The 27,122-nt window shown below is 42.5% G+C and overlaps 1 protein-coding gene across 1 annotated transcript in view; it reads left to right on the forward strand.

The window, feature by feature from the left end:
* The window catches only part of LOC115108441 (protein TANC1-like), a 296,178-nt gene that overhangs the window by 43,220 nt on the left and 225,836 nt on the right, over positions 1-27,122 (forward strand). Inside the window, exon 3 of the mRNA XM_029632769.2 lies at positions 5,236-5,328. Coding sequence (XP_029488629.2) covers positions 5,268-5,328 — 61 coding nt within the window. The 5' untranslated portion in view covers positions 5,236-5,267. The remainder of the gene's footprint in view (positions 1-5,235; positions 5,329-27,122) is intronic.

The following is a 27,122-nucleotide window of genomic DNA, read 5'->3' on the forward strand; positions in this document are numbered from 1 at the left end:
TCCACCTGGCCTCTGAACTTGGCCACAGTACAAAGGAATGTGTGGGATACAGTGATTGTAAACATGTGCAGCCCATAACCCACGAGCCACTGCGACCTCTCATGATGAGTTCCGTTTTTTTGTGTCCCCCACCCCATCAAATTTGCCCATCCCTGGTGTACATCGTGGTTCCCTCAAAGAGAGAACATTTTATAATTTATGCAACTGGTACTGTTTCTTTTCACAAGAGTGGCGCGTGTAGCTTGTCGCCCAATCACAAGTCATCAAACCGGCACTAGGCTACAGTCAAAGAGCTAGAGCCTCCGTGTGGCAAGTTATTAGGAGATATCCAGGCTAATCAATGGAAGATGGAATTAAAATGACAGAACTTAAAGTGAAATCAAAAGGATTCAGATTGTTGAATAGTCACATGTACAAGTGTGATTATTTATTTACCTTTATTTTACTAGGCAAGTCAGTTAAGAACAAATTCTTATTTTCAATGACGGCCTAGGAACAGTGGGTTAACTGCCTGTTCAGGAGCAGAACAACAGATTTGTACCTTGTCAGCTCGGGGATTTGAACTTGCAACCTTTACGGTTACTAGTCCAACGCTCTAACCACTAGGCTACCCTGTCGCCCCTTGATTGCAGGGTACAATGAAAATCTAAGGCTCAGAGCTCCAACTAAGGGAAATAAAAAAATGAAATGGTAATAAAATAAATAAATAGCACTATATACACTGAACAAAAATGGAAATGCAACATGCAACAATTTCAAAGATTTTAATGAGTTACAGTTCATATAAGGAACTTGACTGGCAATACAGATATGCATTTGTTGGTCACAAATACCTTAAAAAATGGTAGGGGTGTGGATCAGAAAACCAGTCAGTATCTGGTTTGACCACTATTTGCATTATTTAAATAGGGTATTTCTGTTTATGTTTTTGTATACATTTGTTAACAGTGCTTAACCTGTTTTTGTTTTGTCATTATGGGGTATTGTGTGTATAGTAATGAAGGGAAAAAAAATATTTCATCCATTTTAGAAAAAGGCTGTAACGTAAAAAAAACATTGAAAAAAGGAATGGGGCCTGATACTTTCTGAATGCACTGTATCTATACACATACACTAAATCACCAAAAGTATGTGGACACCTGCTCGTCAAACATCTAATTACAAAATCATGGGTATTCATTTGAAATTGGTCGCCCCCTTTGCTGTTATAACAGCCTCCACTCTTCTGTGAAGGCTTTCCACTAGATGTTGAAACATTGCTGTGGGGACTTGCTTCCATTCAGCCGCAAGAGCGTTAGTGAGTTTGGGCACTGATGTTGTGCGATTAGGCATGACTCGCAGTCTGCGTTCCAATTCATCCCCAAGGTGTTTGATGGGGTTGAGGTCAGGGCTTTGTGCAGGCCAGTCAACTTCTTCCACACCGATCTCGACCAACCATATCTGCATGTACCTATCACTCCAGAGAATGCGTTTCCACTGCTTGCAGAGGCCAAGTTTTACAACACTCCAGCCAACGCTTGGCATTGCGCATGTTGATCTTAGGCTTGTGTGCGTGCGGTTGCTCGGTTAATCAAGCCTACCACTGTAGTGTCATCCGGTTATTGTCCTGTTGAAAAACAAATGATAGTCCAACCAAGCCCAAACCAGACGGGATGGTGTATCGCTGCGGGATGGTGTATCGCTGCAGAATGCTGTGGTAGCCATGCTGGTTAAGTGTGCCTTGAATTCTAAATGAATCACAGACAGTTTCACCAGCAAAGCACCCCCACACCATAACACCTCCTCCTCCATGCTTTATGGTGGAAAATACACATGCGGAGATCATCCGTTTACCCACACCGCATCTCACAAAGACACAGAGGTTGGAAACAAATAATCTCCAATTTGTACTCCAGACCAAAGGACACATTGTTCATGTTTCTTGGCCCAAGCAAGTCTCTTCTTCTTATTGGTGTCCTTTAGTAGTGGTTTCTTTGCAGCAATTCAAAAAAAAAATGCATTTTAAAATTTCAACCAATCGATTGGTCGAAAGAATAGATGACTCTTTGTCGACAAAGATTTTTTAATCAGTTGAGAACAAATTCTTAATTACAAAGACGGCCTACACCGGCCAAACCCGGACGACGCTGGGTCAATTGTGCGTCGCCCTATGGGACTCCCAATCACGGCCAGTTGCGATACAGCCTGGAATCAAACCAGCGTGTCTGTAGTGACGCCTCCAGCACTGATATGCCGTGCCTATCGGGAGCCCGAAAGTCCCCACATTTTTTGGGGATTGTATTTCAAGGGGTCTTAAAATTCTGAATGAAATAGCAAAATGATCCTTGGTATGACCTTCATAATACAATTCCATATAGTTTAGTTGAACCCCTGCCCCGTCTTTGACAGGGTTTAGACTGTTACATGTTTTAATAGGCTACTCTCTTGATGTAGTCAGACTGAAGGTGATGGACCTTCATTATAATTCAATGAATAGGCTAGTCATGAATGTGTATTTTGAAGGTGAGTGTTGTGTGTGCTTTTCTTGGCCTCACTGATCCTCTGTCTTTTGTTTTAGTGTTCTGACGTTGTACAGTTTGTTTGTCTAGACAGATTTAGGCTAGTCCCAGTATATTCCCACCCCAATATGATTTCAGATGGATTTTGCAGTCTCATTGTGCCTTAGAAAAATATTGAGTGAAAAAGCTGTTATGCCTGTTTTGAAGAAGCTGTGTGGTACAGATCCAGCAAGGTAACTGTCTTGCCCCCTCATCTTTCATCATTCATCCCCATTAGTCTGTCAAAAGAGGGCTAGTGCACATCTCCTCAACTGAGGGCTTGGATTGATGTGTCTCGGAAGGCCTCCCTGCTAATGAAAAACAATTGTTTTTTCCTCCACATCCCCAGGAGCCAGTGGAGATCTATGTGGAGCCCCTGGGCCCCAGGCTAGCTTACTGATGGCCCACATTCTGGCTTCTTGCAGCCTGTGTGCAAAAAGACGGCCATATTTGGCAGGGCCTCCGCTCTCCATCTCCATGGTGAATAATGTGCTGGTTCTATAAGTAGAGTGCCAAATTCAGCACCATGTATTCAGCTATCAGGAAGTGAAGAGTGAAGAAAAACAATATATGAGGTGTTGACAAAGTCAGGGTTGTTAATAGTTTGGGCTCTAATGTGGGGCTGCATTGCACTGTGAATGTGAGAACATGGCCAACCAGAACAGTAACACTCCTGTTTTTTAAAGTAATAGATGTTTGAATCGCAGAACATAAATCACAACAAAATGCAATTCACCAAGGTCTTTTTACCTAGCTATATTACTTCAAGTTACCAGCATGCACTGTATTGTGAAAGTATTCAGACCCCTTCCCTTTTTTCATCAATCTACACATAATATCCCACACAGACAAAGTGAAAACAGGTTTATAGAAATGTTTGCAAATCTATAAAAAATATAAACATAAATACCTTATTTACATACGTATTCAGACCCTTTGCTATGAGACTCAAAAATGAGCTCCTGTGCATCCTGTTTCTATTAATCATCCTTGAGATGTTTCTCCAACTTGATTGGAGTGCACCTGTGGTAAGATTTGGAAAGGCACCTGTCTATATAAGGTCCAACAGTTGACAGTGCATGTCAGAGCAAAAACCAAGTCATGAGGTTGAAGGAATTGTCTGTAGAGCTCCAAGACAGGATTGTGTCGAGGCACAGATCTGGATAAGGTTACCAAAACATTTCTGCAGCATTGAAGGTCCCCAAGAACACAGTGGGCTCCATCATTCTTGAATGGAAGAAGTTTGGAACCACCAAGACCCTTCTTAGAGCTGGCCACCCGGCAAAACTGAGCAATCGTGGAAGAAGGGACTTGGTCAGGGAGGTAATCAAGAACCCAATGGTCACTCTGACAGAGCTCTAGAGATCCTCTGTGAAGATGGGAAACCTTCCAGAAGGACAACCATCACTGCAGAACTCCACCAATCAGACCTTTATGGTAGAGTTGCCAGACGGAAGCCACCGCAGTAAAAGGCACATGATAGCCCGCTTGGAGTTTGCCAAAAGGCACCTAAAGGACTCTCAGACCATGAGAAACAAGATTCTCTGGTCTGATGAAACCAAGATTTAACTTTTTGGCCTGCATGCCAAGCGTTAAGTCTGAAGGAAACCTGGCACCATCCCTACTGTGAAGCATGGTGGTGGCAGCATCATGCTGTGGGGATGTTTTTCAGCGGCAGGGAATGGGAGACTAGTCAGGATCGAGGAAAGATGAACGGAGCAAAGTAAAGAGAGATCCTTGATGGAAACCTGCTCCGGAGCGCTCAAGACCTCAGACTGGGGTGAAGGTTCACCTTCCAACAGAAAAACAACCCCAAGCATACAGCCAAGACAACGCAGGAGTGGCTTCGGGACAAGTCTGTGAATGTCCTTGATTGGCCCAGCCCAAGCTCGGGCTTGAACCTGACCAAACATCCCTGGAAAGACTTAAAAATAGCTGTGCTGTGACGCTCCCCATCCAACCTGACAGAGCTTGAGAGGATCTACAGAGAAGAATGGGAGAAACTCTCCAAATACAGGTGTGCCAAGCTTGTAGCGTCATACCCAAGAAGAATCAAGGCTGTATTCGCTGCCAAAGGTGCTTCAAAATGTACTGAGTAAAGGGTCTGAATACTTATGTAAATGTTATATTTCTGTTTCTATTTTTTTTAAATTTTGCAAACAATGTAAAAACCTGTTTTTGCTTTGTCATTATGGGGTATTGTGTGTAGATTGATGATCTTTAAAAAAAATTAAATTAATTTTAGAATAAGGCTGTAATGTAACAAAATGTGGAAAAAGTGAAGGGGTCTGAATACTTTCCAAATGCACTATACATGCCTCTTGACTCAGATTCTAAAGATTCAGTGAATATATCCAAATGTTAGAATTTCGTGAAAAGTGAGCTTAAAGGCCCAAGTTCAGCAGCATCAAATTACATGTGGAATGTGGAGAATCTGACAAACTATTTTCCTGCATAACAAGATAGCAGACCTTGCCCGTTCTGTTTAATTATTAGATCATTCTTTCCGTGGTCGGCCCTCTAGAGATGACCTGCCGAATTGGGTGCGCTGTGGGAAAAATCTCAAAGGAGTGTCAGGAGAAGAGTGTATGAAATGCAGGATGCGTTATCATCAGCGTGTAAAGTTTCTGTAGACTCGCTCACTCACTCTCTGCCTGTTCTGCTCTCTCTTGAGTGTCAAAATGTTTTGTTTTTGCAGGGGGAGAGTGAGAGGATTCCAAGAATCAGACCATGTTCAAGGCAGTGCTGAAGAAGAACAGAGACGGAGGGAAGGGGAGCAAGAAGGAACCAGGTATGTTGAGTTATGACTGAACTGCTGCAACCACGACATGGTCACTTTGATCATTGTGCAGCAACATGTTTCCCTTAGGATAGCTTATTTCACACATAGACCTGTCTCAACCTGTCTCCATTATTTGTCTGGTTTTATGGCCATCTATGAATTGTTTAGACCTACTTTTTATTCAGAATGACAAAGGATATTTTTGGAAGTTCAATGGCAATATCAAAGGGTTTGTCATAATAGGCCTACATAGTAATTTTACATCTCAAGTTAAGAGGTAGAAATATGCACATAGAGTTGAGAAGAAAGCACAAGAAATATGGCTAATTTCATTGCTGTTCATAAACATTTCATCATCTGAACCAACATTTGTAGTGAGCAAGCAGTTCGAACATACACTATATATGGTCATAAACTGGTGTCACTGTCACTGTCAATGACCATTTGTCTTTGAGTCATTTGCTTGAGGCTCAGGGTATAGGCGTAGTGCGTACACACACACACACACACACACACACACACACACACACACACACACACACACACACACACACATGTATAAGCACCATGGCTCCATGTTTTCAGGGTTTATAAACAGTCTTTATTGGCTGTAAGTAACCAATACCACAGTCTCTGTTTCAACATGTAAAATGTTTGACTAGAAACGGGGCTAGGATAATGAACAGTTAAGCCTTATCATTGCAGTGAGAACAACGCTGGAGGATTTTGAACTGGTATAATATTTGACACCACTGTTATTGTCAGTTTGACATCCCCATCAGGATGCAGGTGTTGTTCTGGCTCGCCCATGTAACCTTTTGGATTATTAACCATTTTCCATTGTAACAGGGAATCCATTTTTTTGTGTGAGTCACTCAGCAGTGCTAATTCATTTCTGACTCACCTCTAGCAAACATAGACCAGGATCTATCTTTTTATAAACATGACATATGCTAATACAAGGCTATGTTTGTCTGGTCTAGACTCTCCTACTATAGGAAGGAACAGTTGTAGCTAAGTAGCATAATATGTACTATATAGCAGTACAGTAGTTAAGTATCTTCTGCTCACGTTTGCCTTGTCCAGGGGCTGTTTCATACAGTTGAGTCAATTTGCTCTTCTTTTTACGGGATCTCCTTGAGATCAGGCTGCGGCTTGCCTCTGTTTTAATATAACAGTCGACAAACTGTGAATACAAATAGACACTGGCTATCTTCCTTCTGTGTCAGGTTACACCTCTCACATCTCTCCCACACCCTCTCTCAGTATGCGTCCCAAATGGTACCCTATTCCCTATGTAGGGGCCCTGGTCTAAAGTAATGCACTATATAGGGAATTTGGGACACCCCATATGACAGTAAGAGCCACAGTTCAGGACTGTATGAGGAATGTAACTGCAGGCCCTTACTCTGAACACATATCCGTTGACTTGGGACCTTATTCTTCCTACTTCCGGCGCCGACAGAGATGGCCACCTCGCTTCGCGTTCCTAGGAAACTATGCAGTTTTTTGTTTTTTTACGTGTTATTTCTTACATTAGTACCCCAGGTCATCTTAGGTTTCATTACATACAGTCGAGAAAAACTACTGAATATAAGAGCAGCGTCAACTCACCATCAGTACGACCAAGAATATGACTTTCGCAAAGCGGATCCTGCGTTCTGCCTTTCACCCAGGACAACGGAATGGATCCCAGCCGGCAACCCAAAAAAATGTCTTCGTAAAAGAGGGAAACTAAGCGGTCTTCTGGTCAGACTCCGGAGACGGGCACATCGTGCACCACTCCCCAGTATACTTCTCGCCAATGTCCAGTCTCTTGACAACAAGGTTGATGAAATCCGAGCAAGGGTAGCATTCCAGAGGGACATCAGAGACTGTAACGTTCTTTGCTTCACGGAAACATGGCTCACTGGAGAGACGTTATTGGAGTCGGTGCAGCCAGCTGGTTTCTCCACGCCTTGTGCCGACAGAAACAAACATCTTTCTGGTAAGAAGAGGGGAAGGGGCGTATGCCTTATGGCTAACGAGACGTGGTGTGGCCACAACAATATACAGGAACTCAAGTCCTTCTGTTCGCCTGATTTAGAATTCCTCACAATCAAATGTCGACCGCATTATCTACCAAGGGAATTCTCTTCGATTATAATCACAGCCGTATATATTCCCCCCCAAGCAGACACATCGATGGCTCTGAACGAACTTTATTTGACTCTTTGCAAACTGGAATCCACACATCCTGAGGCTGCATTCATTGTAGCTGGGGATTTTAACAGGGCTAATCTGAAAACAAGACTCCCTAAATTGTATCAGCATATCGATTGCAAAACCAGGGCTGGCAAAACCTTGGATTATTGCTATTCTAACTTCCGCGACGCATATAAGGCCCTGCCCCGCCCTCCTTTCGGAAAAGCTGACCACGACTCCATTTTGTTGATCCCTGCCTACAGACAGAAACTAAAACAAGAAGCTCCCACGCTGAGGTCTGTCCAACGCTGGTCCGACCAATCTGATTCCACACTCCAAGACTGCTTCCATCACGTGGACTGGGATATGTTTCGTATTGCGTCAGACAACAACATTGACGAATCCGCTGATTCGGTGTGCGAGTTCATTAGAACGTGCGTTGAAGATGTCGTTCCCATAGCAACGATTAAAACATTCCCAAACCAGAAACCGTGGATTGATGGTAGCATTCGCGTAAAACTGAAAGCGCGAACCACTGCTTTTAATCAGGGCAAGGTGACCGGAAACATGACCGAATACAAACAGTGTAGCTATTCCCTCCGCAAGGCAGTCAAACAAGGTAAGCGTCAGTATAGAGACAAAGTAGAATCTCAATTCAACGGCTCAGACACAAGAGGTATGTGGCAGGGTCTACAGTCAATCACGGATTACAAAAAGAAAACCAGCCCCGTCACGGACCAGGATGTCTTGCTCCCAGGCAGACTAAATAACTTTTTTTGCCCGCTTTGAGGACAATACAGTGCCACTGACACGGCCTGCAACCAAAACATGCGGCCTCTCCTTCACTGCAGCCGAGGTGAGTAAAACATTTAAACGTGTTAACCCTCGCAAGGCTGCAGGCCCAGACGGCATTCCAGCCGCGCCCTCAGAGCATGCGCAGACCAGCTGGCTGGTGTGTTTACGGACATATTCAATCAATTCCTATCCCAGTCTGCTGTTCCCACATGCTTCAAGAGGGCCACCATTGTTCCTGTACCCAAGAAAGCTAAGGTAACTGAGCTAAACGACTACCGCCCCGTAGCACTCACTTCCGTCATCATGAAGTGCTTTGAGAGACTAGTCAAGGACCATATCACCTCCACCCTACCTGACACCCTAGACCCACTCCAATTTGCTTACCGCCCAAATAGGTCCACAGACGATGCAATCTCAACCACACTGCACACTGCCCTAACCCATCTGGACAAGAGGAATACCTATGTGAGAATGCTGTTCATCGACTACAGCTCGGCATTTAACACCATAGTACCCTCCAAGCTCGTCATCAAGCTCGAGAACCTGGGTCTCGATCCCGCCCTGTGCAACTGGGTACTGGACTTCCTGACGGGCCGCCCCCAGGTGGTGAGGGTAGGCAACAACATCTCCACCCCGCTGATCCTCAACACTGGGGCCCCACAAGGGTGCGTTCTGAGCCCTCTCCTGTACTCCCTGTTCACCCACGACTGCGTGGCCACGCACGCCTCCAACTCAATCATCAAGTTTGCGGACGACACAACAGTGGTAGGCTTGATTACCAACAACGACGAGACGGCCTACAGGGAGGAGGTGAGGGCCCTCGGAGTGTGGTGTCAGGAAAATAACCTCATACTCAACGTCAACAAAACTAAGGAGATGATTGTGGACTTCAGGAAACAGCAGAGGGAACACCCCCCTATCCACATCGATGGAACAGTAGTGGAGAGGGTAGCAAGTTTTAAGTTCCTCGGCATACACATCACAGACAAACTGAATTGGTCCACCCACACAGACAGCATCGTGAAGAAGGCGCAGCAGCGTCTCTTCAACCTCAGGAGGCTGAAGAAATTGGCTTGTCACCAAAAGCACTCACAAACTTCTACAGATGCACAATCGAGAGCATCCTGGCGGGCTGTATCACCGCCTGGTACGGCAACTGCTCCGCCCTCAACCGTAGGGCTCTCCAGAGGGTAGTGAGGTCTGCACAACGCATCACCGGGGGCAAACTACCTGCCCTCCAGGACACCTACACCACCCGATGGATGTTACAGGAAGGCCATAAAGATCATCAAGGACAACAACCACCCGAGCCACTGCCTGTTCACCCCGCTATCATCCAGAAGGCGAGGTCAGTACAGGTGCATCAAAGCTGGGACCGAGAGACTGAAAAACAGCTTCTATCTCAAGGCCATCAGACTGTTAAACAGCCACCACTAACATTGAGTGGCTGCTGCCAACACACTGACTCAACTCCAGCCACTTTAATAATGGGAATTGATGGGAAATGATGTAAAATATATCACTAGCCACTTTAAACAATGCTACCTAATATAATGTTTACATACCCTACATTACTCTTCTCATATGTATACGTATATACTGTACTCTATATCATCTCCTGCATCTTTATGTAATAAATGTATCACTAGCCACTTTAACTATGCCACTTTGTTTACATACTCATCTCATATGTATATACTGTACTCGATACCATCTACTGTATCTTGCCTATGCCGCTCTGTACCATCACTCATTCATATATCTTTATGTACATATTCTTTATCCCCCTACACTTGTGTGTATAAGACAGTAGTTTTGGAATTGTTAGTTAGATTACTTGTTGGTTATTACTGCATTGTCGGAACTAGAAGCACAAGCATTTCGCTACACTCGCATTAACATCTGCTAACCATGTGTATGTGACAAATACAATTTGATTTGATTTATACTGTACGGCAGGGTGGCCCACGTGTGATTTTTAAGCAAAGAATATAATATCATTATTATTATTTTTATGACATTTTATTGTTGGACATAAAATACTATATAAACACCAGCTAATCAGCTCCAATTGATTTTCATTTTGGAAATCTGTTTCAAAGTATTCCCATGCATAGTAGACAGATATGTGATAGTATACAAATGTACGCAAGGTTTGGAATTATGATGTTTTAGTCAAATGTTATATCTGTTTTGCAGTCTACAAATTATTTGTAATTATGTTTCGGTCCCCTGACTATCTGCTCAAGAAAAAATCATCCCACGTTTGAATCTAGTTGATGATCTCTGCTGTAGAGTCAATGAATCACAGTAGTCGGCGATACAGTAGTCTCCCGCAAGGGTTACTATGATACTGTCCTAGTTCTAGTTCTAGTTGGCAATCTTGAATAGCGATTTTGAAAGCCAATGTAATGTTTTCAGTAAAGGTGTTGAAACCTGTCTAACATGTTATGAATCAATCTCTGATTACCAGACACCCATTGTGTGTCAGCCCAGTCAGTCACCACTAGGGTTGCAAAGTGTCGGAAACTGTCCGTTAAGTTTCCGGAATGCTCATTCTTCCATCACATGTGCAGTGCACTTTTCCATCATATGTACAGCTGATTCTCAAGATCTTGCACACTAATGAGATGCTATTGAGCCCACACTACTACACTGTCTGAGCCAAGGACTACATGTTTTCTGGTAATATTTGATTACAATACTGGGTGGGGTTAATATATCTTATGTGACATACATTATATTTTGTTAACTAGTAAATAGTAGCCTACAGCAAAGTGTATTTACATCATTTCTAACTTGTTAATGATTTCTGCTAGTTAGTTTTTGCTACTATCTAGGTTTTAGCTTGATTGAGCCTGCTAACTGAGGAGTGTTAATTCACCTGTTTCCATACATGTTTCTTTTTAAAACATTTATCTTTACAAAGGATTTGTTTAATCTAACTGCTTAACGATATATATGTACATGGAATTGTATTTATTTATTTGTACTCATTTTTTTACTAATCTTTACAGGAAAATGTCACAGGCACTATCTGATATGTGGAGACATTTCACTGTAGCTAATGTAGAAGGAAAAGCTGTGTACATTTGCAAAAACTGTGCCAAATCATATGTGAAGAATGCAGCAAAGATGCAGAATCATTTGGCCAGGTGCATAAAGTTCCCTCAGCGCTCACAACAAGCAACCTCTGACAAAAGTGGACAGCCCTATCAAGAGGATCCTCCTGGATTATGTATTTTAGGAGAGAGTGGTAAGCAGCCTGAAACTACTGAAACCTATAGCAGAAGCCATTGCATGGATTGAGAGAGACAATGCCATCCTGTCTGATGTTCAGATTCTGCTTGCAGATGTATGAGAAGAAATCATTACTGCCCTGCCTACTTCACTGTAGCTCCAAGCAGAGGAAACTGCAGTTCTGAAGTACATCAAAAAGCGTGAATACTTCTGCCTGAAGCCCATACACGCCACAGAGTACATGTTGGACCCCAAGTATGCTTGCAAGAGCATCCTGTCTGGTGCAGAGATCAACAAGGCCTATGGTGTCATCACTACTATCACCTTGGCCTGGATGAGGGCAAGGTTCTGGCAGTCTGGCGAAATACACTTCCAAGCAAGGGCTTTGGGATGAATATGCAATATGGCAGTCGTGCCAACATATCTCATCAGCCACCTGGTGGAAGGGACTTCTTGGATCTGAGGCTCTTTCCTCTGTTGCCTCCATCATCCTCCAAATCCCACCGCCGCCTCAGAGTGCAACTGGTCCTTGTTTGGGAACACACACACCAAAGCACGCAAACAGGCTGACCAATACAAGGGTTGAAAAATTGGTGGCCATCCGGGAAAATTTGAGGCTTTTTGAGCCTGACAACGAGCTATCCTCAAGAAGGTTGGGAAGTGACAGTGAAGATGAGGCCTCAGAGTCTAATGTTCAAGAGGTGGACATTGAGGAGGTCCAGGGAGAAGACATGGAAGCCTGAGAGGGAGACAACCAAAGCTTTAGTTTCTAGACTGTCATTTTACAGATGTATGTTGAAGATGTTTTTTGGAGATGTGACTGATCATTAGAGATCATTCAATATTCCCTTTCTTTTGTTGTTCAGTATAATCATCCCATGTGAAGAGTCAACTAATTTAAATAAAGTTAAATTCATAACTTTTTATATTTTTATATATATATTGGAAGGATTTAATCATTTGCAATTATGTCTACTTATGATAAGTTAAAATTATTATATTTCTGTCTCCATATGATATGGTAAATATATCCAATGAAAAAAACATCTACATTTAAATGGTATTAATATTAATTTGCATACATTTTCACTAATTCCCACATATTCCTGTTAATTCCCATATAGTCCTGTTTATTCCAACGGAAATTTTCCACCTCTGAATATTCCCCAAAATCTGCAACCCTAGTCACATTCAGAGGCGAACACACACAGGACCGCTTGCAGTAGCTGAGCTGTTGGATGTAAATGACGGGAATAAGGTACATCACCATTTCCCCCAGCTCTTTCCCCAGTTAGACGCTATCCATCAAGCAAAAGCAGGCCTCGCTCCCTTTCCCATGCTGGATAATAAAAGTCAGCCACTCCTCTCCTCTATTCAGGGCAGGACAGATGAGCTGCCTCAGCCTTTGATTTCTTGGTGGCAGTCATTAGTGGTGGTCATTCAGTCACTCTGTTGTCCTTATATATGGGGTCACTCACTAAAGCCAGCAGGACCTCCGGCAGTAGGTAGATATAGAAAAAACAAATGGTCATTTACAATATATATATATATCAGCATCTTTTTAAGTGACTAGCAGAGGAATTCCAATTCCAATTGTTTCAATCTGTAAATCAAGAATTGGCCATTCATTGGAATGAAAGAGTGGTAGCAACAAAAAGGCTTTGGTTTTAGATATTCAATTATTACTCTGTAAATAAATGTTACATTTGCGTAATAAACGGGAAACCAGGTATTTGATACTTCTTTATTTCCCCTGAAAATATAAATTTGTTTGTAAAGTCAGTGCTCATCTGGAATAAGGTTAGTAACACAGTAGTCCTGGAAACGGTCATACTAATCAGAACGGGTACACTGCAGAATATCAAGTGCTCTCCGTGCCTCGATTGTAACATATTGCACATAAAATATTAAATGAACCGTCTGTTCTGGTGTGAATAAAGATTGTATTATGCTTCCAAATGGTATTGGACAGAGAAATAATGCTTAAATCTACCATCTGGTCCGATACAGTTGAGTCAAAATTCCCTTTTAATTTGTGAAAATGTGATTGTTTCCTCATGGCACATTCATATCTGACTTATGCACAAAGATGAGCTTTTATATCGGAATTGGATATGACTGGATATGGAATATTGCTTACTGCTGTGTTTGGAATTGTTTCAGATATTGGATAACGCTTACTGCTTACTGCTGTGTTTGGAATTGTTTTGAGCCCCCCCCCCCATTCCTCATTTAACTCATCAAATCTATTTGTATTCGTTATGGATGGGTCACAACAGTCACCATTGAGACAGCATTAACCAGTAGAGCATTTCTAGAGAAAACATGACAGAGAGACCAGCAATAATTCAAGTCAACCCCCATTCCCTGTAAAGAGAATGACAGCAATAAATGCTTTACAAAAGCATATCAAAAGTCCACAGAGAGACATGTCATGGAAATTAGTGGCAGGAAAAATCTTGATAATTGTATAATTGCATGATAGCTGGGCATATGTTCCTCATAACATGGTAGCTGTGGTCTGGAGGCAACTTAAAAGGAGTCAGGGAAACTTGGCCCCCATACCAGACGGAGCGCAGTCATTAGGCTGCCTCTAGGAGCCCCGCATTGCCAGGGTCCACAAACACACCATTTGCTAATTCACTCCTTCCCCTTCTTTACTCCTACCACTACTCCACCTCATCCAAATCTGCTGTACGGAACTGGCCTTTTTAATCCCTTCTAAGTACACTTTTTTTTATGGTCTGGCATTCCGGAAGTGGGATACTGGTTAGCTTTGGCCCCTGGACTTTGATGTGAACACTTTATTTAAAAAGGTCACATTGCCAGTAGGCCTCACTGACGTTTATGGATTTGAGGCTCAAGGCACCGGGAGCTCAGTGGATTATGTAGTTGTAAAATTAAATTTGTCTGGATTAATTGGTATTTTCTTTGAGGATATACGCTGGTTTTATTGAGGGTTCCTCCTGTTAGCCTCTTAACAGCTAGGAGGTGCAGTTGGCAGGGTGTACAGCAGCAACCATAAGGGCACAATATGGGTTTTTAAAGGAGAACTCTTGAAGAAGCACTTAGGAAATTGGTATGGCCAGCATGGGAGATATTTCACTTCGTAATATCACATTGAAACATGACATTGACATTTCACTTTAGCTTCTACTGCCAAATCAATTTGTCCTTGAGACATTTTCAGAGTTAGAGTATTCCTATCTGTGTGACAACCTGTAAAATAGGCTTACGTGCCTTTCGTCTGTCATTAATTATTGGCAAGAGGCTTTCAACTACGTCTAAAGATACGTAGTGGCCCATATATTTGAAAGTCCTAACTCTGAAGCATTGAAGGTGTTATGTATTTTATGAGTTGGAGATGGAGCGAAGCTGAACTGCGGGCCCTATCTTGTCCCTCTGGCAGACTAGAACCACATGAAGAGAGTCTAATGTTTCAGTGTACTGTCTTCCCTCTGAGATTTAGCACTCTGTCTTTGGGGAGCGCTACAGCTACATACCTACATCCCTTCAGCGTTTCGTTCCTCACAGCAGGACCCTCAAGCTCTATTCCTCTGATGTCTTACTTCCCAGCGCAGAGACCGCTTACTTTCTAGAGTCAAGTTTTACCTTTACCTTCCAACTGTTCTGTCTGGGGAGTACTACTTTCACATTCCACCAGTTCCCTCTCTCTTAATGTAGTGATCAGAGCCCAGAGCCAAGGGTAACTGACTGTGAAGGCTCAGGCTGTGTGAGCTGGACTCACATCCCTCTTGCGGCTCCCAGCTCTAGATATAGCTCTATCTGCTGAGCTGGAGGAGACAGCCAGCTGCCAAACAGAGCTGTCTGTTTTGGCCAGTATTAATCACACTAGCATGTCCTTGCCTTGTACTCTCTGGGGCGGCTAGGCTAAACTGCCTCAGCTACTCCTCACCACTGACTCCAATGCCGGCTACCAGTTGGCAGGAGCCCTACGAGCTCGGCCACACGCCAACACACCGGCCAGCTAGTCAGAGAGTCAGTAAGAGTCAGTACAGAGTGGGCACAAGCACACTGCCCTGGCTGCGCTAACCACTAGTCTGAAAAGCGGAGACAGTATCCACAGCAAACTGAGCTTTTTCATTCATCAATAATGTAGGCTACAGGTGGTGAACCTAACCCTACACGTACCCAATTTGCTGACTCGTCTTTGTCAGCAGTTGTGGGGCAATCTTACTTCACTAGGCCTACCTATACAGTGTAAATGTTTTATATTTGTTATATTTTACTGTACTACATAGCAGGGTTGGGGGCAATTCCATTTAAATTCCAGTCAATTCAGGAAGTACATTGAAATTCCAATTCACTTCAATGCTTTTCAATTAGGACATTTTGGAATTGGAATTCGGTTTACTTTCTGAATTAAAGGAGTTGGAGTTGACCCCAATTCTGCTACATAGTATGTTATCATGCCATTGTAATTCAAAGTAAATGTGTTATATAATTATGACGTTATCCTTTTTGATAGGCTAAGTCACATCTTGCTCATGTGGAGCAAGACGTGGAGGACTTGGAGGACTAAACATGTCTTACTCCCACTGATATGTTCAATTGCATGGACCATCTATCTATACTATGACTCAGTTGATGATAACGCCTTGCACATTTACAGATTCCCAAGCAATTGGAATGCACTTCATTGATGTTACTGTCATCTCATCAGATCTGGCATAGCATCCAGCCAGAGACTGAGGAACATGGCCACCGACCTTTCCTTCAAAGAGCTCCCACAGCAGGCGGTGGTTTTGCTCTTCAGACCAAAATCCAATTGATGTAAACCACATTTAATTGAGAGGCTTATGCAAAAAGTAAACTGTGACCAGAATGTACCACTTTATTACTTCTGCTTCTTTCTCAAGCACACTGTTCTTTAATAAGAGCAATGTTTAATCAGGACTTTGAGCTCCAAAAGGCAGCTTGTCCCATGTCATTTACCTCTCAGGAAATGAAAGATTAAACAAATATGACAATTCTGCCGAATTGTAATTTACCAAAGTTACCTAAATCTTCAGTAATTTTGGTAATTAACAGAATCTATGGCAATCTATCGTAACTTTGGTCATTTATACTTGAATAACGTAATTTTTTAAAATTAATATATAGTATTAATTTATTATATCTGTGTCCATATTGTCAATGAGTTTCTAGTTGATAGACCGTATGGTTCAAAAGAAAATAAATTAATACATTTAAAAAGTATTTAATCAATGCCATTATTTTTTATTAACTATGCATCTCTTCCAACTATTGACTTTTTTCATAACTGCCACCAGTTTGGCGCCAAAACATTGACAACAAATACATATTGACAGTAGAATAAATACAAGTTTCTAAAAATATATATATTAAGGATATTTCATGCTTAAAACCTCATATTAAACACCTATGGTATTCACTAAATTGATGGTTTACAGCTTTGTCATTCTATTAAAAAAATGTTTGCATCTTATTTAATTATTTCATGTATTTTACATGTGATAAAGTCACAGAGGGCTAGATTATTACAGACACCTGTGATAATCTGAAGTACTCAAAAGGGCCACTAGATGTCTTGTGATATATTACATAAATCCTTGAAAGATACTGAAATTCTGGTTGTTTACTGGTAAACTTAGAAAGTTTCCAGTTATATACCCTCCTTTTGCTACCCTAGTGGTGGTGGTGGTAAAATGTAGGCCTCCACCTTGTTCTCTCAGCTGTGAGGGTGGCTGGTACAGGCTGTCTCGACAGAGCTTCTGTGTGTTTGGGACATCGGAGGGTATGCCTAGTTTGGTGATGGAGGGGCAGACAAAAGAGGAAAACACATGGCTGCCACTCAGGGCTGTTGTCATTCTAGTGTTCTGCTGTCCAATTTTGTCTCCGCCAAAGCCCTGAACATTCACAATATTGCAGTGATTAGGCCTAAAAATGTGTTATTCAAGTCAAACATTCCCCTGTAGAGTCAAATGAATTATTGACGCATGTTAAAAACATCCACAAAGGAGGAAAACAGGATGAAATCTTAAAGAACGGTTTTGTCTACTGTATCGTGAGAGAGATTCTGTATGTGTGAGGATTTCACTTGAACAGACATAGCAGAGATTCCTGCAGCTTTTCATATTTCTCTCCCCTGTTTGTCACAACTAAGCCTAAATTATTCTGTGAAAAGTGAATCTTAGTTTTAGTGGCTGCATACAAGGGCCATTCTTTGAGTGGTTGAAATTCTATCCAGCAAATTGTGTCCAGAATTGTCTCCATACCATTGACATTTAAACATCGTGTTTTATGCTGTTGTTGCTGCCTAGTTAATGTAGCCATGGTGAGCTTAGCCCTGTATTTTCCTAAATTTCTGTCAGGGAATACTTTTATTGGCCTGTATTCATATAGTGTGAGTGCTGACCTGTCCATATAATCTTATTCATTATGCAATAGGAAAAACTGGTCCTAGATTAGCAAATCCTACTCTGAGACACTTTGTGACTATGGAACATTGGAACCAATGGAGCTCCTCAGTTATCCTTTTTAGATAAAACTATTCTATAAATATCACCAAATAACCAAATTAAACAATAACGGTCTACAGTAGCTTCAACAGCACTCTAGTGTAGCACCATGGTGTAGCCGGAGGACAGCTATTTTCCATTCTCCTCTGGGTACATTGGCTTCCATAGTAAACCTAGGAGCCTCGTGGTTCTCACCCCTTCCTTACACAGTAATTATGACAACTTCCGGAGGGCGTCCTCCATCCTATCAGAGCTTTTGCTGTATGAATGAACGTCTTGTCCATCCAATCAAAGGATCAGAGAATGAATCTAGTACTGAAAGCATATGCTACAGCTATCTAGCACTGCAGTTCATAAAGTGTGGTGAGTAGTTGACACAATGAGAGAGAAAGACAATAGTTAAACAGTTTTGAACAAATTAATTTATTCAAAAATGGAGAAGTTGTAGAGAGCGAGAGAGCTAGCTATATGTTGTATTTTTTTCTCCTTAGTTTACCTTCAACTTCACTAAGCCTACTCAGCAACCTGACTCAAACAGAGGAATGCTTTCAGTTTTATTAATTTATTGTGTAACTGCTATACTGTATGCTGGAGACTGTACTGCGTGATTGTATGCATCGTTTGGGTTGTTTACTAACATGTTAGTTCTAGTTAGTTGACTATATCGTTAATATTTTGGTATTTTTGGTATTCGATTAAGATCCCCATTAGGTGTTGCAAAAGCAGCAGTTACTCTTCCTGGGGTCCACACAAAACATGAAACATAATACAGAATGACATAATACAGAACATCATTAGACAAGAACTGTCAAGGACAGAACTACAGTTGAAGTCGTAAGTTTACATACTTAGGTTGTAGACATTAAAACTCATTTTTCAACCACTCCACAAAATTATTGTTAACAAACTAAAGTTTTTTAAAAGTAGGTTAGGACATCTACTTTGTGCATTACACAAGTAATTTTTCCAACAATTGCTTACAGACAGATTATTTCACTTATAATTCACTGTATCACAATTCCAGTGGGTCAGAAGTTTACATACCCTAAGTTGACTGTGCCTTTAAACAGCTTGGAAAATTCCAGAAAATAATGTCATGGCTTTAGAAGCTTCTGATAGGCTAATTGACATCATTTGAGTCAATTGGATGTGTACCTGTGGATTTATTTCAAGGCCTACCTTCAAACTCAGTGCCTCTTTGCTTGACATCATGGGAAAATCAAAAGAAATCTGCCAAGACCTCAGAAAATAAATTGTAGACCTCCACAAGTCTGGTTCATCCTTGGGAGCGATTTTCAAATGCCTGAAGGTACCACATTCTTCTGTACAAACAATAGTACGCAAGTGTAAACACCATGGGACCACGCAGTTGTCATACCGCTCAGGAAGGAGACTCGTTCTGTCTCCTAGAGATGAACGTACTTTGGTGCGAAAATTACAAATCAACCCCAGAACAATAACAAAGGACCTATTTCCAGAGTAAAACTAGTCCTATATCGACAACCTGAAAGGCCACTCAGCAAGGAAGAAGCCACTGCTCCAAAACCACCATAAAAAAAGCCAGACTACGGATTGCAACTGCACATGGGGACAAAGATCATACTTTTTGGAGAAATGTCCCCTGGTCTGATGAAACAAAAATAGAACTGTTTGACCATAATGACCATTGTTATGTTTGGAGGAAAAGGCTTGCAAGCCGAAGAACACCATCCCAACCGTGAAGCACAGGGGTGGCAGCATCATGTTGTGGGGGTGCTTTGCTGCAGGAGGGACTGGTGCACTTCACAAAATAGATGGCATCATGAGCTGAAATAAAGCTGAAATATATCATTCTCTCTACTATTATTCTGACATTTCACATTCTTAAAATAAAGTGGTGATCCTAACTGACCTACGATAGCAAATTTTTACTAGGATTCATTGTCAGGAATTGTGAAAAACTGAGTTTAAATGTATTTGGCTAAGGAATGGCTAAGGTATGACTTCAACTGTACATACATTTTTAAAAAGGCACACATAGCCTACATATCACTGTATACACACAAACATTCTAGGTCTAATAGGGGAGAGGCGTTGTGCTGCGAGGTGTTGCTTAATCTGTTTTTTGAAACCAGTTTTGCTCTTTATTTTAGCAATATGAGATGAAAGGAAGTTCCATGCAATTAGGGCTCTATATAATACTGTACGTTTTCTTGAATTTGTTCTGGATTTGGGGACTATGAAAAGACCCCTGGTGGCATGTCTGGTGGGTGTGTAAGTTGACTATGGAAACAATTTGGTATTTTGAACACATTAATGTTTCTTATAAAAAGAAGAAGTGATGCAGTCAGTCTCTCCTCAACTCTTAGCCAAGAGAGACTGGCATGCATAATATTTATATCAGCCATCTGATTACAATTAAGAGCAAAACGTGCTGCTCTGTTCTGTGCCAGCTGTAGCTTAACTAGGTCTTTCCTTGCAGCACTGTACCACATGACTGGACAATAATCAAGATTAGACAAAACTAGAGCCTGCAGAACTTTATTTTTGAAGTGTGGTGTCAGAAAAGCAGAGCATCTCTTTATTATGGCTAGACCTCCTCCCATCTGTGCAACCATTGAATCTATATGTTTTGACCATGACAGTTTACAATCTAAGGTAACGCCAAGTAATTTGGTCTCCTCAACTTCAACAGCCAAAACATTCATTACCAGATTCAGCTGAAGTCTAGCACTTAAGGAATGATTTGTACCAAATACAATGCTCTTAGTTTTAGAGATGTTCAGGACCAGTTTATTACTGGCCACCCATTCCAAAACAGACTGCAACTCTTTGTTAAGGGTTTCACTGACTTCATTAGCTGTGGTTGCTGATGCATGTATGGTTGATCATCAGCATACATGGACACACATGCTTTGTTTAATGCCTGTGGCCGGGCATTAGAAAGAGTAGAGGGCCTAGAGAGCTGCCCTGCGGTACACCACACTTTACATGTTTGACATTAGAGAAGCTTCCATTAAAGAAAACTGTTTGAGTTCTATTAGATGGATAGCTCTGAATCCATGATATGACAGAGGTTGAAAAGCCATAGCACTTAAGTTTTTTCAACAACAGGTTATGGTCAATAATATCAACGGCTGCACTGAAATCTAACAGTACAGCTCCCACAATCTTCTTATTATCAATTTCTTTCAACCAACCATCAGTAATTTCTGTCAGTGCAGTACATGTTGAGTGCCCTTCTCTATAAGCATGCTGAAAGTCTGTTGTTAATTTGTTTACAGAGAAATAGTATTGTATTTGGTCAAACACATTTTTTCCCACCAGTTTGCTAAGAGCTGGCAGCATGCTTATAGGTCTGCTGTTAGAACCAGTAAAAGCCGCTTTACCACTCTTGGGTAGCGGAATTACTTTGGCTTCCCTCCAGGCTTGAGGACAAAGACTTTCCTCTAGGCTCAGATTAAAAATATGACAGATAGGAGTGGTTATAGAGTCAGCGACCATCCTCAGTAGCTTTCCATCTAAGGTGTCAATGCCAGGAGGTTTGTCATTATTGATCGTTAACAATCATTTTTCCACCTCTCCCACACTAACTTAACAAAATTCAAACTTGCAATTCTTTTCTATCATTATTTGTTTTTTATGCATGAATATATTTGCTCACTGTTTGTTGTGGGCATTTCCTGCCTAAGTTTTTCCACTTTGCCAATGAAATAATCATTAAAATAATTGGCAACATCAAATGGTTTTGTGATGAATAAGCCATCTGATTCGATGAAAGATGGAGTTGAATTTGTCTTTCTGCCCATAATTTCATTTAAAGTACTCCAATGTTTTTTTCCCATCATTCTTTGTATCATTGATCATGGCTTCATAATAAGTTTCTTCTTTTTGTTGAGTTTAGTCACATAATTTCTCAATTTGCAGTAAGTAAGGCAGTCGGATGTCCAGACAGACTTATTAGCCACTCCTGCCCCATCTCTTTCAACCATACAGTTTTTCAATTCCTCATCAATCCATGGAGCCTTAACAGTTCTAACAGTCAGTTTCTTAACAGGTGCATGTTTATCAATAATTGGAAGAAGCAATTTCATAAATTCATCAAATGCAGCATCAGGATGCTCCTCATTTATCACATAAGACCAACAAATATTTTTAATATCATCCACATGGGTCACAGCAAAATCTTTTGTATGATCTCTTATACACAATTTTAGGCCCAGCTGTTGGAACTTTGGCTTTCCTGGATATAGCCACTATATTGGGATCACTGCATCCAATGGGTACGGATATAGCTTTCGAAACAAAGTTCTACAGCATTGGTAAAAATGTGATCGATACATGTGGATGATCTTGTTCCTGTAGTGTTTGTAAACACCCTGGTAGGTTGATTAATAACCTGAACCAGATTACAGGCACTGGCTACAGTAACAAGCTTCGTCTTGAGCGGACAGCTTGATGAAAACCAGTCAATATTCAGGTCCCCAAGAAATTCAGGTCCCCAAGACCTCTGTTTATTTCACATACACTATCAATCATTTCACACATATTATTTAGATACGGACTGTTAGCACTTGGTAGCCTTTAGCAACACCCCAAAAGAAAAGGCTTTAGATGTGCCAAGTGAACCTGCAACCACAACACTTCAATAACACTTGACATAACATCTTCTCTAAGCATTACAGGGATATGTCTCTGAATATATACAGCAACACCTCCCCCATAAGCATTTCTGTCTCTTCTATAAATGTTATATCATTGTATTGCTACTGATGTATCATCAAAATGAATTATCTAAGTGAGTCTAAGAAATGGCTAATATATGAATGTTATCTGATGTTAGCAAGTTATTGATTTCTTAAACTTTATTTTTAAGGCTATATACAGTGGGGAGAACAAGTATTTGATACACTGCCGATTTTGCAGGTTTTCCTACTTACAAAGCATGTAGAGGTCTGTCATTTTTATCATAGGTACACTACAACTGTGAAAGACTGAATCTAAAACAAAAATCCAGAAAATCACATTGTATGATTTTTAAGTAATTATTTGCATTTTACTGCAAGACATAAGTATTTGATACATCAGAAAAGCAGAACTTAATATTTGGTACAGAAACCTTTGTTTGCAATTACAGAGATCATATGTTTCCTGTAGTTCTTGACCAGGTTTGCATACACTGCAGCAGGGATTTTGGCCCAGTCCTCCATACAGACCTTCTCCAGATCCTTCAGGTTTCTGGGCTGTCGCTGGGCAATACGGACTTTCAGCTCCCTCCAAAGATATTCTATTGGGTTCAGGTCTGGAGACTGGCTAGGCCACTCCAGGACCTTGAGATGCTTCTTATCGAGCCACTCCTTAGTTGCCCTGGCTGTGTGTTTCGGGTCTTCAATGGTCTTACTGAGGGAAGGAGGTTGTTTGCCAAGATCTCGCGATACATGGCCCCATCCATCCTCCCCTCAATATGGTGCAGTCGTCCTGTCCCCTTTGCAGAAAAGCATCCCCAAAGAATAATGTTTTCACCTCCATGCTCCACGGTTGGGATGGTGTACTTGGGGTTGTACCCATCCTTCTTATTCCTCCAAACACGGCGAGTGGAGTTTAGACCAAAAAGCTCTATTTTTGTCTCATCAGACCACATGACATTCTCCCATTCCTCCTCTGGATCATCCAGATGGTCATTGGCAAACTTCAGACGGGCCTGGACATGCGCTGGCTTGAGCAGGGGGACCTTGCGTGCGCTGCAGGATTTTAATCCATGACGGCGTAGTGTGTTACTAATGGTTTTCTTTGAGACTGTGGTCCCAGCTCTCTTCAGGTCATTGACCAGGTCCTGCCGTGTAGTTCTGGGCTGATCCCTCACCTTCCTCATGATCATTGATGCCCCATGAGGTGAGATCTTGCATGGAGCCCCAGACCGAGGATGATTGACCGTCATCTTGAACTTCTTCCATTTTCGAATAATTGCGCCAACAGTTGTTGCCTTCTCACCAAGCTGCTTGCCTATTGTCCTGTAGCCCATCCCAGCCTTGTGCAGGTCTACAATTTTATCCCTGATGTCCTTACACAGCTGTCTGGTGTTGGCCATTGTGGATAGGTTGGAGTCTGTTTGATTGAGTGTGTGGACAAGTGTCTTTTATTTTTATTTTTTTATTTTTTTTATTTCAACTTTATTTAACCAGGTAGGCTAGTTGAGAACAAGTTCTCATTTGCAACTGCGATCTGGCCAAGATAAAGCATAGCAGTGTGAACAGACAACACAGAGTTACACATGGAGTAAACAATTAACAAGTCAATAACACAGTAGAAAAAAGGGGGAGTCTATATACAATGTGTGCAAAAGGCATGAGGAGGTAGGCGAATAATTACAATTTTGCAGATTAACACTGGAGTGATAAATGATCAGATGGTCATGTACAGGTAGAGATATTGGTGTGCAAAAGAGCAGAAAAGTAAATAAATAAAAATAGTATGGGGATGAGGTAGGTGAAAATGGGTGGGCTATTTACCAATAGACTATGTACAGCTGCAGCGATCGGTTAGCTGCTCAGATAGCTGATGTTTGAAGTTGGTGAGGGAGATAAAAGTCTCCAACTTCAGCGATTTTTGCAATTCGTTCCAGTCACAGGCAGCAGAGTACTGGAACGAAAGGCGGCCAAATGAGGTGTTGGCTTTAGGGATGATCAGTGAGATACACCTGCTGGAGCGCGTGCTACGGATGGGTGTTGCCATCGTGACCAGTGAACTGAGATAAGGCGGAGCTTTACCTAGCATGGACTTGTAGATGACCTGGAGCCAGTGGGTCTGGCGACGAATATGTAGCGAGGGCCAGCCGACTAGAGCATACAAGTCGCAGTCGTGGGTGGTATAAGGTGCTTTAGTGAGAAAACGGATGGCACTGTGATAGACTGCATCCAGTTTGCTGAGTAGAGTGTTGGAAGCCATTTTGTAGATGACATCGCCGAAGTTGAGGATCGGTAGAATAGTCTGTTTTACTAGAGTAAGCTTGGCGGCGTGAGTGAAGGAGGCTTTGTTGCGGAATAGAAAGCCGACTCTTGATTTGATTTTCGATTGGAGATGTTTGATATGAGTCTGGAAGGAGAGTTTGCAGTCTAGCCAGACACCTAGGTACTTATAGATGTCCACATATTCAAGGTCGGAACCATCCAGGGTGGTGATGCTAGTCGGGCATGTGGGTGCAGGCAGCGATCGGTTGAAAAGCATGCATTTGGTTTTACTAGCGTTTAAGATCAGTTGGAGGCCACGGAAGGAGTGTTGTATGGCATTGAAGCTCTTTTGGAGGTTAGATAGCACAGTGTCCAAATACGGGCCGAAAGTATATAGAATGGTGTCGTCTGCGTATGGGGGATCAGGGAATCGCCCGCAGCAAGAGCAACATCATTGATATCATTTACATTTACATTTAAGTCATTTAGCAGACGCTCTTATCCAGAGCGACTTACAAATTGGTGCTTTCACCTTATGACATCCAGTGGAACAGCCACTTTACAATAGTGCATCTAGGTCTTTTAAGGGGGGTGAGAAGGATTACTTTATCCTATCCTAGGTATTCCTTAAAGAGGTGGGGTTTCAGGTGTCTCCGGAAGGTGGTGATTGACTCCGCTGTCCTGGCGTCGTGAGGGAGTTTGTTCCACCATTGGGGGGCCAGAGCAGCGAACAGTTTTGACTGGGCTGAGCGGGAACTGTACTTCCTCAGTGGTAGGGAGGCGAGCAGGCCAGAGGTGGATGAACGCAGTGCCCTTGTTTGGGTGTAGGGCCTGATCAGAGCCTGGAGGTACTGAGGTGCCGTTCCCCTCACAGCTCCGTAGGCAAGCACCATGGTCTTGTAGCGGATGCGAGCTTCAACTGGAAGCCAGTGGAGAGAGCGGAGGAGCGGGGTGACGTGAGAGAACTTGGGAAGGTTGAACACCAGACGGGCTGCGGCGTTCTGGATGAGTTGTAGGGGTTTAATGGCACAGGCAGGGAGCCCAGCCAACAGCGAGTTGCAGTAATCCAGACGGGAGATGACAAGTGCCTGGATTAGGACCTGCGCCGCTTCCTGTGTGAGGCAGGGTCGTACTCTATATACAGAGAAAAGAGTCGGCCCGAGAATTGAACCCTGTGGCACCCCCATAGAGACTGCCAGAGGACCGGACAGCATGCCCTCCGATTTGACACACTGAACTCTGTCTGCAAAGTAATTGGTGAACCAGGCAAGGCAGTCATCCGAAAAACCGAGGCTACTGAGTCTGCCGATAAGAATATGGTGATTGACAGAGTCGAAAGCCTTGGCAAAGTCGATGAAGACGGCTGCACAGTACTGTCTTTTATCGATGGCGGTTATGATATCGTTTAGTACCTTGAGTGTGGCTGAGGTGCACCCGTGACCTGCTCGGAAACCAGATTGCACAGCGGAGAAGGTACGGTGGGATTCGAGATGGTCAGTGACCTGTTTGTTGATTTGGCTTTCGAAGACCTTAGATGGGCAGGGCAGGATGGATATAGGTCTGTAACAGTTTGGGTCCAGGGTGTCTCCCCCTTTGAAGAGGGGGATGACTGCGGCAGCTTTCCAATTCTTGGGGATCTCAGACGATATGAAAGAGAGGTTGAACAGGCTGGTAATAGGGGTTGCGACAATGGCGGCGGATAGTTTCAGAAATAGAGGGTCCAGATTGTCAAGCCCAGCTGATTTGTACGGGTCCAGATTTTGCAGCTCTTTCAGAACATCTGCTATCTGGATTTGGGTAAGGAGAACCTGGAGAGGCTTGGGCGAGGAGCTGCGGGGGGCGGAGCTGTTGGCCGAGGTTGGAGTAGCCAGGCGGAAGGCATGGCCAGCCGTTGAGAAATGCTTATTGAAGTTTTCGATAATCATGGATTTATCGGTGGTGACCGTGTTACCTAGCCTCAGTGCAGTGGGCAGCTGGGAGGAGGTGCTCTTGTTCTCCATGGACTTCACAGTGTCCCAGAACTTTTGGAGTTGGAGCTACAGGATGCAAACTTCTGCCTGAAGAAGCTGGCCTTAGCTTTCCTGACTGACTGCGTGTATTGGTTCCTGACTTCCCTGAACAGTTGCATATCACGGGGACTATTCGATGCTATTGC

The sequence above is a fragment of the Oncorhynchus nerka genome, linkage group LG3, assembly GCF_034236695.1.
Source record: "Oncorhynchus nerka isolate Pitt River linkage group LG3, Oner_Uvic_2.0, whole genome shotgun sequence".
Classification (NCBI taxonomy): domain Eukaryota; kingdom Metazoa; phylum Chordata; class Actinopteri; order Salmoniformes; family Salmonidae; genus Oncorhynchus; species Oncorhynchus nerka.